Genomic DNA, 16924 nt, shown 5'->3' with positions numbered 1-16924 from the left:
GCAGTCAGAACTGATAAAGAAAATGGCATCCTGCAAATGCGTTTGTGCAATATCGTTGTATGCGATTCCTGATGGTTGTAAGTCGTTAGTTAGGCCGGAAAAACGAAAACAATTGATGATCGTTTCCTTCCGCGCAGATTCCCATGCCTTTGATATCATTAGTATAGTGTCAAGAATACTGGCTTTCGTATCGTCGTTATTCTCTCTCTTTTCGATGATTTTGTACACCAATTCTTTCCGAAAGACCTCTTATTACTTCTTGGTCCATGGGCTGCGGTACGGACGTACAATTTGGAGGCAGGAAATTTGGAAAATTATGTGTTTCTTTTGTTGTAAAAGTCAACTGACCCATTTTATTAAAGTCTTTTCAAAAATAGCCGACGTTATCCAGGCGTTTTTATTGAAATCGTAATCAACAGGGAGATTTTTCATGTTTTTAAAACAGCGCGGCATTTTACTTTTTCCTATTACCAAAAGCTTCATTTTTATGGAGCCGGACATGTTGGCTGCAGCAAGAACTGTAACTCGCTCTTTTGAGAGTTTACCACCGGAACATTTCTTCATCGCTATATATTAAAAATTTCATCATCGCTATAGCCGGACCTGAGTGTAGGCCACACATTTTCAACTCAGTCATTTGTAATTGATCTGTCAAAACTGCTGACTCACCTGAAATTTTTCCATGGACACTACTGTGGCGAGCTCGGAAACGTTAAACTCAAGAAGCATTACACTTAAAATCCTTCTTCAAAATCACAGCGAAAGCGTCAGCCTTTACCTGAAGCATCGGCCCACTCACGGGTACATTGTTTACGTGTTGTTGTTTGAACCAATCGAGCAAAGCACTTTCAATGTCACTGTGATTTGATGACCGAACGCGTTTTCCTTTTTCACACTTATTAAATTGCATAATAATTTTCTCTCGCCGTTTCATCATTCCAGCAATTGTTGAGCCTGACGTTTTAAATTCCCGGGCAATCGAACTCGCGGAATCACCGGAATCGACTCGGCAAATTATTCCAAACTGTTCCTCAATAGTAAATTGTTTCCGTGACATGTTTTCTATGAAGGCTAGACACAACTGAATTCACATTCAGAAACTCTTACGCCAAATGGTGTAATATAAACAAAATTTTGTAATACGAGTACAATGGACCCGTCTTGGGAGGTCTAAATGTCTAAAGGACAAGTAATTAAGTGTAGGTGCCTGCCCGTATGTACTATAACCATAAATTAATAAATCCTTACTCCTCATTTCGTGGTACTAAATATCGGTAATACCTGTGAGAAATACAACACTACAATGTCCATTTTCATAACTTTACAGGATAGCACTTTTAAATTTATTTATTAAGATGTGGAAACTGAAGATGTTATAATTTTTTATTATTTATTTATTATACAGAGTGTAAAAATGTCATACTTGAAAAAAATGGATGTTATATCATCTGAGGTACAGATATGTACTTGAAATTGTACGCTGTAACCAATATTTTAACTGCTAGTGTTTCAAGAAATACGTTTGCTCTAACCGATTTGTTCATTATAAGCAATATAAATGCGTTTTTTGTATGTCATTTTATGGGACCTACTATTTTGTTTGTTATATCCGATAGTACGTTATAGCCGGTGTCGTTGTAAACGATTTTGACTGTATATAAAGCTCTCAGCTAGGAATTAAATTTTTTAAAATACTTTTTAGTATAGACCTCGAAAACTGGTCCTTTGTCGAAACCTTTGTGTATATGTTGCAACACTTTGTTAATGAGATAAAATTATATATATTTTACATATTGATTTTTTAAGTTATTTTATATATGTATAATTTTATAGAAGGCACGAAAGATATGACAGAACCTGGAGAACATTCACAAGGATCCCTACGATTTGAAGCTCCATCCTTCAATGCTCCACCGATGTTTGACTTCCCGCCTCCATTTACTGGCCCCCCACCATTTGATGGTCCACCTGGAGTCTTTGATGCCCCACCTATGATGGGTATGTTTGATGAAAGGAGAGGTCCACCGAGAGGTGGTAAGTCATAACTTTTTTATAGGAGTATTTTTCTTATCTCTTAGTTTAAAATCCATGTACTTACCTATTAAAATGATATCTTGAAATTGCATCTTGAAATTTTCTGTACTTTTAGGATATTTCGAAAGTGGCCCGCCAATGTTTAATGATATGACAAGAGGTAGGGGTCGAGGGAGAGGTAGAGGTGGGCCTATGATGCCGATGGGTATGAACATGGAAGGTCCGCCAATGATGGAAGGGCCACCTGGAATGATGCCTTTTAACGACAGATTTATGAGAGGTGGTAGAAGAGGAGGAATAAGAGGTCCACCTCCAGGGGATTTCTTTCCCGGCGATGATTTCAGGCGAGGTAGAGGACGTGGAAGGGGTCAGTTCTTCAGAGGTAGAGGCAGGGGTAAGTAAATGCTTACACTCATGCCTCTTAATCGCAAAACCCACTGACAATACATAAAACTCTTTTTAACATAAATAATTTTACAGGTGGTTTTAATCCTCGATTCGATGCACCTCCGTTTGATGGTCCGCCGTTTGATGGCCCGCAGTTTGATGGCCCGCCGTTTGATGGCCCAAAGTTTGATGGCCCGCCGTTTGATGGCCCGCCGTTTGATGGCCCACAGTTTGATGGCCCGCAGTTTGATGGCCCACCGTTTGAAGAGATACCATTTGAAGGTAGACCCCAATTTGACGGTCCCGCTGGAAGGTTTAGAGGAGGGCCACCTCGACCATGGGGAAGACAAGGCCCTGAGAGAGGAGGCAGAAGAAGTCGATGGGGAAATGAGTCTCCACAATCTGAAGAAAGACATGAATATAATGATGTTCCTCCAGGTGTAGATCCAGGTATGTAGAAAGTGTGTGTAAGTGTGTGAAACATATCCAGGGTGTATCGCTACATTTAAAGCAAATCTTACATGCTATACATTACATCAGTTTTGTTTTTCAAATAGTTCTAACAGATGCATTCAAAGGCTTTTTTCATTATTATAAAACAAATTACAGATTCCTAAAGTACAATAGGTTTGTGCATTTGAGATAAAAATGAATAAATAAAATAAAAACGTACACTATATGTATCACATTTTAATCTGAATCAGACTCAGGAAAACAATCGCTATTTGGATTAGTAATATCGTGATGAAAGTAACATTTGTCTGGGAAACTGTCACCCAAACTTCAGCTCAATCAATCCCGTTCTGGATACAATCTCCGCTCACAATGATACGGGGTGGGGTCAAAGTAATGATACACCACATGAAGCCGTACCTGTATCCTGTGCTTCTTAGCAATATTGTAAAGGTTTTTTCTTAGAACGTCCTGTGGTATGTATCCTACACATACACACATTTTTTTATACACCCAGATGCAAAAAAACGCAACGGAGAAAATTTTGGTCAAATTCAAAGTATTTGTTTTTTATTTTTAGCCCTATTTTGATGATTTTTTTAGCACACTGTAAAAATTTATAAATCTTAATATAATATAGTGAGGTTTTTAATAAAATTTTGTATTTGACTTATACGGGGTTAATCGAAAGGTGGGTTTTTATCCTAACTTTGAAACATCCTGTGGAATAATTCCGTTAGCGAATTTTCATAAAACCTTGTTTTTCGGTTGCAACCACGTCTTCTAAACATTGTGTTTTTTGTGTCATGTCAAAATATGACTTGGTTCATTTTTTAGAGCCAAATGAATTTGCCACCCACAATTTAGGACTTTTTTAATTATGATTATTTTGGAGTTATTTTGTAATACGGCGTGGTGGCTTTGGTGACTGTTATCATTATGTCATATTGACACTTACATATTACCTATGGATTGATCATGGTTCTTAGTGTTGAAGATTGTGCGAAAGCCGTTGCTCTGGTTGAAGACTTTCTATTTTTGAGTGAAATTATGATTGTCTCTACTTCCTGAAAACTGATTTCTATTTTGTGTCTTAATTCAGGTACGTTATTGTGTTGATTATCATTTTCCTTTCCTTTAAACAGTTCCGTCAGGTATCTTTCCCATTCGTTTGCTGGTATGTTATTGTATTCCTTCAATTCTGCCATTTCTTTCTGTTGTTTTCTTATGAATCTCCATATTTGTTTTTTTGCACCGTTGAGGTCGCTTTCCATCCTTTTTGTAAACTGTTCCCAGTGTTTATTTGTTGTTCTTCTTACCAGCTGCTTTGTTTCATTTCATATTCTTCTATAGGTGTCTCGGGATTCTGGAGTATTTGATGTTTTGTATTTCGTGTAGGCCTCTCGTTTCTCTTTTATTTCTTTTCTGAATCATAGTGTATTGTTGTTGTTTCTTTTGTTCAGTATGACTTTGCGTTTTCCTAGAGCTTCTATTGCTGTTTCTTCAATGGTTGTTTTTAATTTTCTCCCAGCTCGCGTTTATATCTTCGATGTCGTATAATTTGCTGAATATTACAGTTAAAAGCATTCATGAATGTATAAAACAACTGCACTATGGTGTGATTTTTGTTTTGGGCAAAACCGTTATCCGAAAATAAATAGAGGATTGTTACAGTTTCCGGGACAAAGTTTGTTAAATAATGATGTAAATAACTGACCACTTCGTTACAAACTTTTTGGGTAGTGAACTCATCGTGTAACAGTAATAGTTAAGCTTGACAAGCAGATAATCTGTAGTAGATATGTTAGTTGTCGTTATTTTGGATATTTTTTTCTTTTGAGTTTCTTTTTGAGGGAATCCAGACTACTTACATAAAAAATATACATAAAAATGTATACTACCTGACAGTGATTGCTGTACACCTTTTCAATTATCAAAACTAATACCTTTCGTGTCAAAATAAAATAGTTGCTATTGCGTTTACAGAAAATCAGGTGATCTTTGCCTTCTAAGGTCGAGCGGAAGGGTGGTTAAGCCCCCACTCATATTGAACCTAACCTAACAATTCTACCAACGTAAGAAATGACATGACATATTCAAGGGTTATACGAAAAGTAAAGAGGACTTAAAGTCCCCGATATGAAGTTATTTTTATGCTCAGTTGTCATGTTTACGACATCTATTATTTCAAGAATTTTGATTCTACCTTTTGTTGTGTCCACATTATGGACTTTGTTGATGATTTTTGGGATATTTTCATTTTATGGGACACCTGGACGTTCGTCACCATAAACAAATTTAGTTTTCCAAAATTTTACTCATGTTATGTTACAGACGGTACATGCCGTAAGCAGCATCCAGTTCGGCTTTGATTTCTTCTTTTCCTCTTTAAGTGAAGGTACTTACTATAATTAAATGATTTTCCACCTTTTCCATTTTTCAAAGAACTCGCTTGCATTCGGGAATTATAAAAACTTTAATTTCTTATTTTTATAGTGCAAAATTTTGTATGCGATTCTATATTTCAGTCTTAAAAAATATTCCCCAAGTTTCTACGCAAGTTTTCGACTCGTCTAAAGAGAAAAAAGAATTTAAAATAAAAGTACTATGGTTTAAGAAAGTAGTACATCAGTATAGTATACTAATATCATACATAAATGCTTTTGAATAATTTCTATTCAATTTCTTCACCGATGTTGATCCTTTAGGGACAAACTATAGTCCATATATTAACTTTACTTTCTATTTTCAAGGCTTCGAGTCAAGGAAATGGAATATTAGAGTTAAAGGTAATAATGCCACTAAAGTATTCTAATTTATTGTTCGGCTTACTGTCAGTTCATTGATCGAATTAATAGCACCAAGCTTTGCCCAGACACCATTCATATTAGAAATAACACAATTACCACTACAATGCTATTTGCTATTTCATATGTATTTGTTTATTATCATTTGTCTTGACTGTATTATATTTCGCCTAGGACGTGTTTCTTCTTCATCACTATCCTAATGTACTTTTTATTTTTAAATCTGTATATGTTCAAATCATTTTCATCATCATCACACAATAAATAACGTCTTTTAATTTCATCTATTAAATCATTTTTCTTCTTTAAACCTTTTTCTATGTAGACAAACATTTAATTGCTTAGCAGCCGCTTGGTCGGCCTAAGTAGCTCAGAGGTGAGTGTTTCCACCTTTGGTGCTGAATGATATAGTTCGGAAATCCTCTTCACATAGTCATAATTGAAGACAGCTACTCAAATTACCACATCATACAATCTGGCGTACCTTAAAGTAGCGTTTTCGGCCCGTTTCTGTATCTGATATTTACAGCAGACGTACCAACCAGCAATTATACCTTCTTAGCTACTTTTGCCGATGACACGGAAATCTTGACAGTGGATATCGACCCTAATGTAGCATCACAAAAAGTACAAAATCATTTAGTTCAATTACAAAACTGGCTTAAGCGGTGGAAGATCGTGTTAATACTAGCAAATCAGTACAAATTACTTTTACAAGAAAATCTACATGTCCACCTCCTCCTCCTCAGTCTTAATCCCTTTTGGGATGTTGTGCCACCATCAGGCCTTTACAGTTTTTTCACGATTTCTCTCCATCCTTCTCTGTCCTGGGCTAGTTGTTCGGCTTCATGTAACCCTTGGTTAATCAGTATTTTTGTTTGATCTACCCAACGGCTTGGGAGATCTTCCCCTAGGTCTCTTTCCTTCAACTCTACCCTCGACTATCAGTTTTTCCATCGTACCTGTTCTTCTAGCAATGTGTCCAAAATATTGCAAATATCTCTGTTGTATTTATTTAAGCAATCTATCCTTTACTTTAAGTTGTTCTAATATCGATATGTTAGTGCGATGATCAATCCAGGATATTCTCATCATGCGGCGGTATACCCACATTTCAAAAGCGTCCAGTTTATTTTTATCCGCTTTCTTTAAGGTCCACGTTTCGGATGCATATGTCGCTATGGGAAAAATGAGCGCCCTTACCAGCCTTAGTTTTGTGTGTATTGTTATGCTAGAGTTTTTCCAAATTGCTACCAGTTTCATCATAGCTGTTCTAGCAATAGTCAACCTTCTACGTATCTCTCTGTCACACCCTCCGTCATTTGTTATTAGGGACCTCAGGTATATGAAACTATTTACTACTTCAAAGTCCCCAATTTCTTTAATGTGTTGAAGATTATTCCGAGCTCTGTCTACTATCATGATCTTTGTGTCCACAAGTTTATATTAATAATACTCTCATTCCTATAAAACTAGTTGTCAAATAGTTGGGATTGCATCTGGATGAAAAACTTCATGGAGAACGCACATTAAAACTAAACGGAAACAACTAGATCTTAAACTAAAAAATATGAACTGGCTATTTAACAAGAGGTCTCAGTTATCTCTTGAAAATAAACTACTTCTGTACAATGCTATACTCATACCAGTTTGCGAATATGAAATAGAACTATAGGGCTGTAGTAAACCTTCAAATACGAAGATACTTCAAACATTCCAATCCAAAATACTCTATATGATAAGTAAAGTTCTTTGGTATGTATCTAACCAAACACTTAACAATGATCTGGACATCCCATTACTTAAGGACGTAATAAAAAATCACTCAATAAAATATAAAAATCGTACCACTGATCGCAACAACGAACTGATAAATAATTTATTCACCCAACCACTTGCCGAAAGAAGATTGAAGAGTAATTCGGAATTGATAGTAAACTATTGATTTCGTATATCTGTGTACATTTAATGATACATAACACATAATAATGCAGAGGAGCAGCCACAATTTCCGTACCGTATGGAATAATTTCCCCTCAACAACGTGCAACGTCATAATCTTTTATTTTGCAATTGAATAGTCTTATATTTCCCATCTTTAATAGTGTCGGGCGCGTTACTTGAATTAACGGAATTCACGAAGTATTCGTTGCATGAGTTGCGGTGGTTTACGTTACGGGAATAAGTCAGTAATCTTACTAATAGATCGCAGTATTGTACTTATTTGAGGATTGAACCTTCGACAGATTCTCAAGATGTTACGTTCTGTGGCCGTGGTATTTATTTGGCGGTTGTTCAGTATGGAGTAAGGGAGTAACAGTGTTGACATTTAGTAAACAATAATTGTTTTGCTGAATCAGTAATCATTATTAAGTAATTCTATCTTTTATTTGTTGTTCTCCATATGGTTAGCTGCTGTCTTTTGTTTAATTGTATACTTATTACAATGTATCTATTTTATATTTTAATAATTCGTTCTGTAACGTATCTTTCCCTGAAATTTATCAATTTTTAACTAATGAAACCTCTTAACCTGTCCTCCTTTATAGCACTTCCCAGTTCCTGTCGCATCTTTCTAGTTTCTTAAAGCTTTTTCTTAACGAACTTTGGTGATTGTGACTGTATTATTTATACCATCGTTGTAGTTAGATTCTTCTACGATTTAAGCGTTGTTTGGTACCTAGCCATCGAGTAAAATCCTAATTAGCGTAGTCTGTACAATCCAAATTCCATAGTCCAAAATCTATCAATATATAATCTTTAATAATTAATTTAGTAAATAAATTATTATAAAAACGGGATGTGGGACTCTGGCAGTGACCGAGTAGCGAAAGCGTAGCTTTCTTATCGTCTACGCAGGAAGTGATGGTTTTTAATTTAATTTTAATTGAATTCAATCAATTTCATTCAATTCAGTTCTATTGTATTCATTTCGATTCCATTTCGGTCCTATTCGATTCGAAACCATTTAATTTGAGTTTAGTCGATTCGATTTCATTCGATTCGATTTGATTTCATTCGAGTCGATTTGATTCGATTCCATTCGATTCGATTTTATTTTATTAAAAAATACGCTTGGGAGGCCTTTTAGTACTCCACGTAGTGTGTGGTCACACAATTTGCGTTTCATCGCGTTTCTTGTTTTTATTTATTTATTTTTTTTTTTCGCATTTCACCGATCAAGATCAATGCATTTGATCTTCTAACAAATCTTACTCGCATCACTGAAGAAGCTTACTATACAGAAGATTACTATGAAGGCAAAAGCATCGAATTCTTCACAACTATTAATGGTAGCAGAAAGAGAGAGAGAGAGAGAGAGAGAGAGAGAGAGAGAGAGAGAGAGAGTAAAAGAGAAATATGAAAAAATATTGTTCTAAGAGTGAAATAGTGTAAACAAACCTAGAACCAGACCGAAAAGCGTGTATATACGAGGTCACTGTCAACTGTCTGTGTGACTGTGTGACAACTGTCACACAATTCGTTGGTTATATTCTTACGCGTGTCCCCAACATATATTAAGATTATCGACCAAAATTATAAAAATAGCTAATATACATAGGCGTTTTCATTGGGAAGCAAAGAACATATTGATTTTCATACAAAAATTGTTAGAAACCACCGATCTTTAAAGAAAGGATGGTTTTTGGCGCCTCCTCTACATATTTATTTCTTTCGTTTGATGTATTTTTAAAGGTTCTTACTATTCTTTCAGGATTATGATTGTAGGATTGTAGATTTATGAATTTGTCTCTTTGACATCTTTGATTTCATTAACATTGTTTGAATGACATTTTAATATATCTTTTATAGGTGAAGATGAAATGCAAGAACCAGAAATAATCCAAAATCAAATGGAAAACAATAACGATATGGACGACAACGAACAAGAAGGAGATGACCAAGGCGGAGGAGAAGGACACGAAGAAGAAGAGGAGGATGAACGTGAAGTAGGGGATGGAGATTACGAAGAAACAGGAGGAGACTACGAAGAAGGTGGCGATTGTGAAGAAGATGGAGGAGGAGAAGAATACGAGGAAGAGGTAGGAGAACAGCACCATCAAGAGGAATTCAGCGAAGATCGTGCAAATACACCAGTGGAAGACGAGATGGCACCTCCGGGCGATTGTGAAGAGCCATTTGAGGAAGCAGAGCAAGGCGATGCACCTGAAGCGGAAGAGGGGGCCGCAGAAGAGGCTGATGCAGCCGAATGATATGTTTATATGGACACTTCCAAAAGACTTTTGTGTCGTTGGTAAAAGTAGAGTGCCCAAACTGAGAATTAATTTTAATTACACTTTATAATATTTTCTTATTTATTGTAAAATAATTACAATTCTGTTATCGTGAAAGTAATATTCTAGCGAATAAGATTTTTTGGAAAATTCTTATGCATTAGTTCGACTATCGTGAAAAGTTTTAGAAGTAACTTTATACAACAATAATTCTTTATATATGACATTACCACAGCTGCCTGCAATTATATTTTAGGCAGCTACAATACTTAATTATTATAAATAGGCGGTGACGTCATAACTACAAAATAGACAGCACTGCCCGGTAATACTGAAAAAGATGAGTAACCTCATTAATCAACTGTCAAATTGATCAAATCAAATTGATTTTGGTCAAACTTTGATTCAAAGGTTAATAATGTTTTTCTGGATTATTAGATTTTTATATTATCTACCATATTGTACTCATTAGCAAAAATATGAATATTAGCTGATAGTTTTTGCTTTGCATCCGCTGTTTATTCTGTTTTTCGATTATTTCGACAAGCTTAAATAGAAATATACTATGTTTCTGTTTTTAGGGGTTTTTTTCCAAAAACCTCCCCTCAGTTTTATATTGACCAACGATGTATGGAACCTATGAATAAATACTTGCATCAAAAGTAGTTAGTAAGGCCGCCTCTTGTTTCCGGAATGTCAGTGGTGTATGAAAAAAATTTTTTGGTACATATATATGTACAGTAATTATTTATTTTCGTTGTTATTTACATTTGAATAAAAGATATAATGACGTGTAACATTCACGTTAATTACCTGTCAAATTCACGTCGGACGTTGTAGCTAGTAATTTGACGTCAGTTCCGTCGTTAATCAGCTACATGTAAATTTATTCATAGGTTCCATCCTGAGTATATTACATCGTTGATATTGACCATGTCCTTCTAAATCCGTTGTACGTCATTGAATTTGACGTTGATTTTTTGCATAACGTTGCCGGATTGCCGAGATATTAAAGAATCCCCTATCACTCAATCAAATATTTAATTTAAGTTCCTTACAACGACTATTCAGTTATTTTAGCATTTTATTGATAGAAATACAATGAATAATTGCGAAATCACAGTATCTTAGGTTTATTTATATTACAGAAAACTTTTTGATATTAATAATACATATAGCAACTATATAAAAATGAGTGAACGTTTTTAACTGTCAGGTGTTTCTATTTTTTCAATGATATTTAATGTAAGTTATTGTTTTTTGAGTACTTAACTTCGGTATATAAGATATACTATTAGAAACAATGCTAAAATTGTCGTTAGCTAATTATTGTGCAATTGGCTGTACTGTAACGATGAAGATGTGTCATTCACGGCGTGCAACGTTTTTAAAAGGAAATATTGTGTATTTCCAGCAAACGCAATTAATTTCTTTTATCAGTCTTCAAACGTGGATTAAGGTGTAATGTCTTACATTATCATCTTTTGTACTGTTATTTGGACAAAACACAAATAAGCGTTCTATTGTCGTTTTTGTTTATGTACGGTCTCGCATCAGCATATAGGTGCAACACTGATGAACTGCCAAGTTATGTTGATGAACTTAGTTGTTCGACAATTTCGTCACAGCTTATGTGTCACACGTCACAGCTTATTTATAATAATCAGTCATAAGCGCTAAGTAGTTGCTAAAATATGCGCACTGAATAAAAATATTACATATACATTTTGATTGGTTCTCATTTTGAGGTACATCTTCATTCGAAGATTGTCATCACTGTAGGCGCAATAATCTAGAGATTGATGGATTTTGGTAATATGTAAGTGCTTTAAACAATTGTACATAAGTTTAAAAAAAGTGTAGAGAATGAACTATCATTGACCATTATATCTGTATAAAGAGGGACGCTTTTAGCTGTGATTTTTTTTGGTGAAGTGAACACAGGTGAACGATCGGGACTTTTTTTCAAATTTTGTCGACCTATTAGTTTGTACAGTAAATAAATGTTTTATTTATTTATTAAACTGTCTTTGAAGTTAACCAAAAAACTTGCAAAGTGTATCAGTGATGTTTTAGATTCTAGAAATGTTGCAAAAAGATACGTTAGGTTCATGAGTAGACGAAATTTCGGATTTCTACATAATCATTGCATCGAACTTTTATAGTGAATAATTGTATAAATGAAAGCATTGCGTGGGTAATTTTGAAAAATATAAATAGTTATTACACCTAATTTGGAGTGTAATAAATACTTTCCGTGCTCAAATATATACAAGATTTTTTCTATGTTCATACAAAAATATTTGACATGTAGTCATAATTTTTAATGCTAAAGTCTAGTTCCACTCTTTTCTTCATTGTCAACTTTAAAATATTCGTTTTGTATCTTCTTTCTTTTGGGTCATTTGAACTACTTCACACTTGGATGTGTTGTAGCAAACGTTAAATCTGCTAAAATAATGCAAATGCGCATTGTTGCTCCGACCTTTTACAGTTTGAAATACATTACAGGCATATTTTGTAGTTATATCTAGTTTCACTCTTTTCTTCATTGTCATCTTCTTTAAAATATTTGTTATAACAATATTATGTTTGTCAACTAATACTTACTGTGTCATAATAAGTATCTTCTATCTTTTGGGTCATTTGAACTACTTTACTTGTATGTGTAAAATAATGCATTTGCTGCGACCTTTTACAGTTTGAAATACATTGCCGGTGTGTTTTTTAATACGTAGGTGCCCGTTTTGTGTTCAGTAGGTTAGACGATTACAATTCTTTTCTATTATTGACAATAATTGTTGCAAAAAATCTCTCAGTTGGTTCACTGTACCTATATAGTTGATTGTTCGCTCTACATCAAAGAATACTATGCTTCATACAATTCTTCTTCTATTTAAATCTTGTTACAGTAATATCCAATCTATTCTTCTTCTATATATATATTTATTTGCTATAATATTGATAAATGAGCAATTTTTTTTACAATAATAAAATATTTGTGCTAAACATACAATTATTGCCAGGTTTTAGTATGTATATAGAAAAAATATGTATAAGTAGCATAAAAAGTGCAATGTAACATAGATATCCCTAAACGTTTCATCCTTTGATAGTATATATAATGTATTTCTTATTGGATATGGAACAAGTTCCTTATAAAACTATAGAAGCGTTTGATATATATACAGAAGATCAGAATATGAGTTTTTGATAATCAATTTTGTATTAATAACAGTTAAGTGACGTAGTAGATTTGCGATATGATGATATATTTCGTTAAATGCTCAGCTATACAATCTTTGTTTTTGACATTATTGTTTATCCAAATCTTGGTAACCCTTTCTCTAGGACCGCTTACAGTAAGTTTACCTTAGGATAGATCTACACCAATTTTTCAAATTGTGAATCCTAGTTCTTGTCTTTTCTATGTAAGCTTTCTTAAAATTAACTACGTTATATTTTAAAAAAAAGTAAATTCATTTTATAACTCAACAACTTATGTTAAACATCAGTTACGAATACTTTTTGTAGGTTTTCTAACGTGGTTTTCGAAAAATCAATTCCTACTATAACTGAAGAAAATATATATTTTCTTCCCTCTCTATCAATCTCCTTTTTTCCTCCTCTCTCATCGCCTCTGTTCTTCAAATTTTGTTCAATACTGAATTGTTGTTCTTTTTGTATGTTAATCCATTTTTTATGACAATTTCAACCTCTATCAATGTTCTGTTTGATTAATGTTGATTCGTTCGCACCTTAGCCCACGTTATAATATCCACAGCTAGTTGATCCTTGTTTGATGCTTTTTTAATATTTAATATTGTCCATTTAATGGTTTTTTAGTAAATGTCTGGATAATGCTTTGTCCTTAAATAGGCAACTACCTAGGAAGTAGTCATAAGTACCATACAGTGTTTTTAAAATTAATATTTGGACATGTGTTGGGAAAATCTTACTAGTTTCCTAGTTGGACTAGTTTTTTACTCTCCACATGTAATGTTTTTAGAACTACAGTCCAATATAGACTGGAGTTCTGAAACAAGACCAAGTTCTGAATATAACTCCACAGAGAGAGTCGAAAGCTCGACGCAGCCAAAACAAACGATAAATATTAATCGCGTCGTGTGAGTACAGTAAGAGATACATTATATCACATGATTATCAATCTTCATTAGGTATTACTATCTTGTTTGTAGATTATTAACAATTTTGAGACTAAAATAGACTCATTAATATTAAAGTATCGATAGAGAAATTTCGTTTAATCAACACCGTACGATGAGGGAGGTGTGTTCAGCTAAAGGTAGGTCCATCTGTGTTCACGACAGCTGAGAGGAGGATCTCCCTTCGCCCGCGCCATCCTTCAAATGGAAGGATCGGTGCAAGGTTAGTCAAATTTTCATTTTTCCTAGTTAGTAGAATATTTTCACGTATATGAGAAGAGCATCTTAATATATATTGTACCTATGGGTTGGGATTGGAAGTTTATATAGGATTTGTGTAATAAATGTTAGTAAAATTTTAATATTATAGTAAGATTTTTTAATTATTTATGCAGGCACGTACAAAAGGGGTTTTTGATCGATCTATCCTGCGGTTTCCAAGGGTTTGATTGGTTAATTGCAAACTATTTCGTATTTTAAGATGACTGACGTGAATAGTATATAGTATAAGTCTCTAAAATATCATAGTACTATAATAGGTTACAAAGTGACAACGCGTAGTTCACATTTATACTGTGTAAAGATATGGAAGCATAATAATACGTGAGATAAGTTCATATCATTAAGTATTCAATATTGGCTCGTGGGAGGTTTTTTTCTTCAAAATTGTCTTAGTATATTGTAGTAATTATCAGTAATATTGTTTTTAATATGGAAATATTCATGAAATTGTTTTATATCTTTGTATTTTTGAATTTTGTCCCGCCCTATAAATAGATCACTGGGCGTTAGTGTTATCGTAATTACAAGTATATTTTCCACAGTATGTTACTGGTTTGGTTTTACAATTTTTCCTGGACATCGTCTCTGTTATTTCTCGTTTCTCCATGAAATGTTCTTTCCCATCGAATTGTATGTCCGTAAATACTTAAGATGTTGATGTTCTCGTCCTTTCTACTATACTTCTTGTATTAACAGTCAATTTTTAGGTTGGAAACTAGCTGGAAATGAGCAGCCATGAATTCACTAATGCCATATCAATCAGTCGTGTGAATATTGGCCAATATCACTTCTTAGCTCTGATTTTAGTGGCATATTTTCCAACAAACCAGTAGTGTTGATCCATGTCTCCTATGAGTGTATTATATACTTGCGTTTAAGAAATAAACGTTTTCCTTTGAGCTTGAGCTTCTGATTTCTACTACTAGCTTGTGCAAGAGATTCTATATTATCAAAATTAGATACCATAGTAACACACTTATTATCGTTCCATTTTACAAAAAGTATTTCTGGATTTACATCAAATCGAAAATCATATTATCAACGATCTTTGCTCGGTATTCACATTTTTGTAAATGAAATAAAATATCTCTACTGGTAAATAAATTATGAAAAAATATCGAATGGCTTGCAGGTTCAGAAATGCAATCAAGTACCACTTTTGATAAGTTACTGCGGAATAATTTCTCCTAAATATGATAAAATATAAAACTTTTTATACGCATCGCAGCAAACAGATGTAAAATAAAAAAAAAATACAACGACAAATGCACAAATTAACAAATACTGAAATGCTGCACATTTTAACACAACACATTGCAACACAAATAAAACTTATAATGGTGATTAAACATTTTATATTTCCGAGATTTATTCAGGAATATAGTTTATAATAAACATTACTCAACAAGAATAATGCAGTAAACGATAAAAAAGGGCCGATATGAAACTTTTATTATTAAATGTGTAAATCTAAACTAATTCAACAATTTTTCCAATATTTATAATTTTTTTATTGGAACTGTAATACAACAAAAATCATAATTTAGTTTACTACAGCCTAAAATATCTGTGGAAAATTTTTCTTTATATATAAACAAATTTTAAGTGTCAAAAAATGTTCCATCGTCCGTCTTGGAGACGTTCATTGTGTCCAGCCCATTTCCATTTCAGTTTTGCTGCTTGTTCTATCGCGTCTACTGTGTTCTGGTTCTGATCCACTGGTTACGTTTTCTATCTTTAAGTGATATACCCAACATTTGTCTCTCCATCGCTCTTTGTGCCTTCCTTATCCTATCCAAATTGGCCTGTGTAAATGTCCATGTCTGTGCTCCGTAGGTGAGCACCGGTATTATACAGGAGTTATATACCTTGCTTCGTAAGTATAGAGGGATTGTTTGATTTTTTAGAACGTAAGAAAGTTTGCCGAACGCTGCCCATCCCATTCTTACTCGTCTCGATATTTCGGCTGTTTGATTTTCTCTGTTAGCTCTGATTGCTTGTCCTAGATAGATATACTCATTTACCTGTTCTATTTTTTCTGTTTGTATTTTTATTGCCTCTTGGTCTTCCGTGTTTGTCATTACTTTTGTTTTGTTGAAGTTAATTTTTAGGCCTTTTTGCAGTGATTTTTCATGAAGTTCATTCAGCATTAATTCTAGTTCTTGTCGTTCCGAGGAGATCAGAAGTATATCATCCGCATATCTAAGGTGATTTAGGTACTTTCCGTTAATACATATTCCTCTGTTTTCCCAATCTGTTGATTTTATTATATCTTCGAGGGTCAAGGTAAACAGTTTAGGTGAAATTATATCGCCTTGTCGGACTCCTCGTTTAACTTTTATATTATCCGTTATTAATTTGTCGTCCAGAATTACGGTCATGGTTGCGTTTTGGTAAATATCATGTATCAATTGTCGGTATCTTGAATCTATGCTACTATTGACCAGAGCTTCTTCCACCGCCCAGTGTTCAATGCTGTCGAAAGCCTTTTCATAATCTACGAATGCTAAGTACAGCGGAAGGTTGTATTCATTGGTTTTCTCAACTAAGATTTTAAGCG

The 16924-nt window shown here is 34.0% G+C and overlaps 1 protein-coding gene across 2 annotated transcripts in view; it reads left to right on the top strand.

Annotated features, from left to right (window-relative positions):
* Positions 1–14451, top strand: part of Isha (Insulator su(Hw) mRNA adaptor) — a 38602-nt gene extending 24151 nt beyond the window's left edge. Inside the window, exons 12-15 of one of the 2 annotated variants that reach the window (XM_072530532.1) lie at positions 1834–2034; positions 2150–2401; positions 2515–2871; positions 9495–14451. In XM_072530532.1, coding sequence (XP_072386633.1) covers positions 1834–2034; positions 2150–2401; positions 2515–2871; positions 9495–9895 — 1211 coding nt within the window. In that variant the 3' untranslated portion in view covers positions 9896–14451. Of the gene's footprint in view, positions 1–1833; positions 2035–2149; positions 2429–2514; positions 2872–9494 lie in introns of both variants that reach the window. The other variant, XM_072530531.1, reaches the window with a different exon arrangement.
* Positions 14452–16924: the final 2473 nt, after the last annotated feature.

Source organism: Diabrotica undecimpunctata, chromosome 4, assembly GCF_040954645.1.
Source record: "Diabrotica undecimpunctata isolate CICGRU chromosome 4, icDiaUnde3, whole genome shotgun sequence".
In the NCBI taxonomy this organism is placed as follows: Eukaryota; Metazoa; Arthropoda; class Insecta; order Coleoptera; family Chrysomelidae; genus Diabrotica; species Diabrotica undecimpunctata.
The sequence above is the reverse complement of the archived record's forward strand: the minus strand, read 5'-3'. Positions and strand labels throughout refer to the sequence as shown.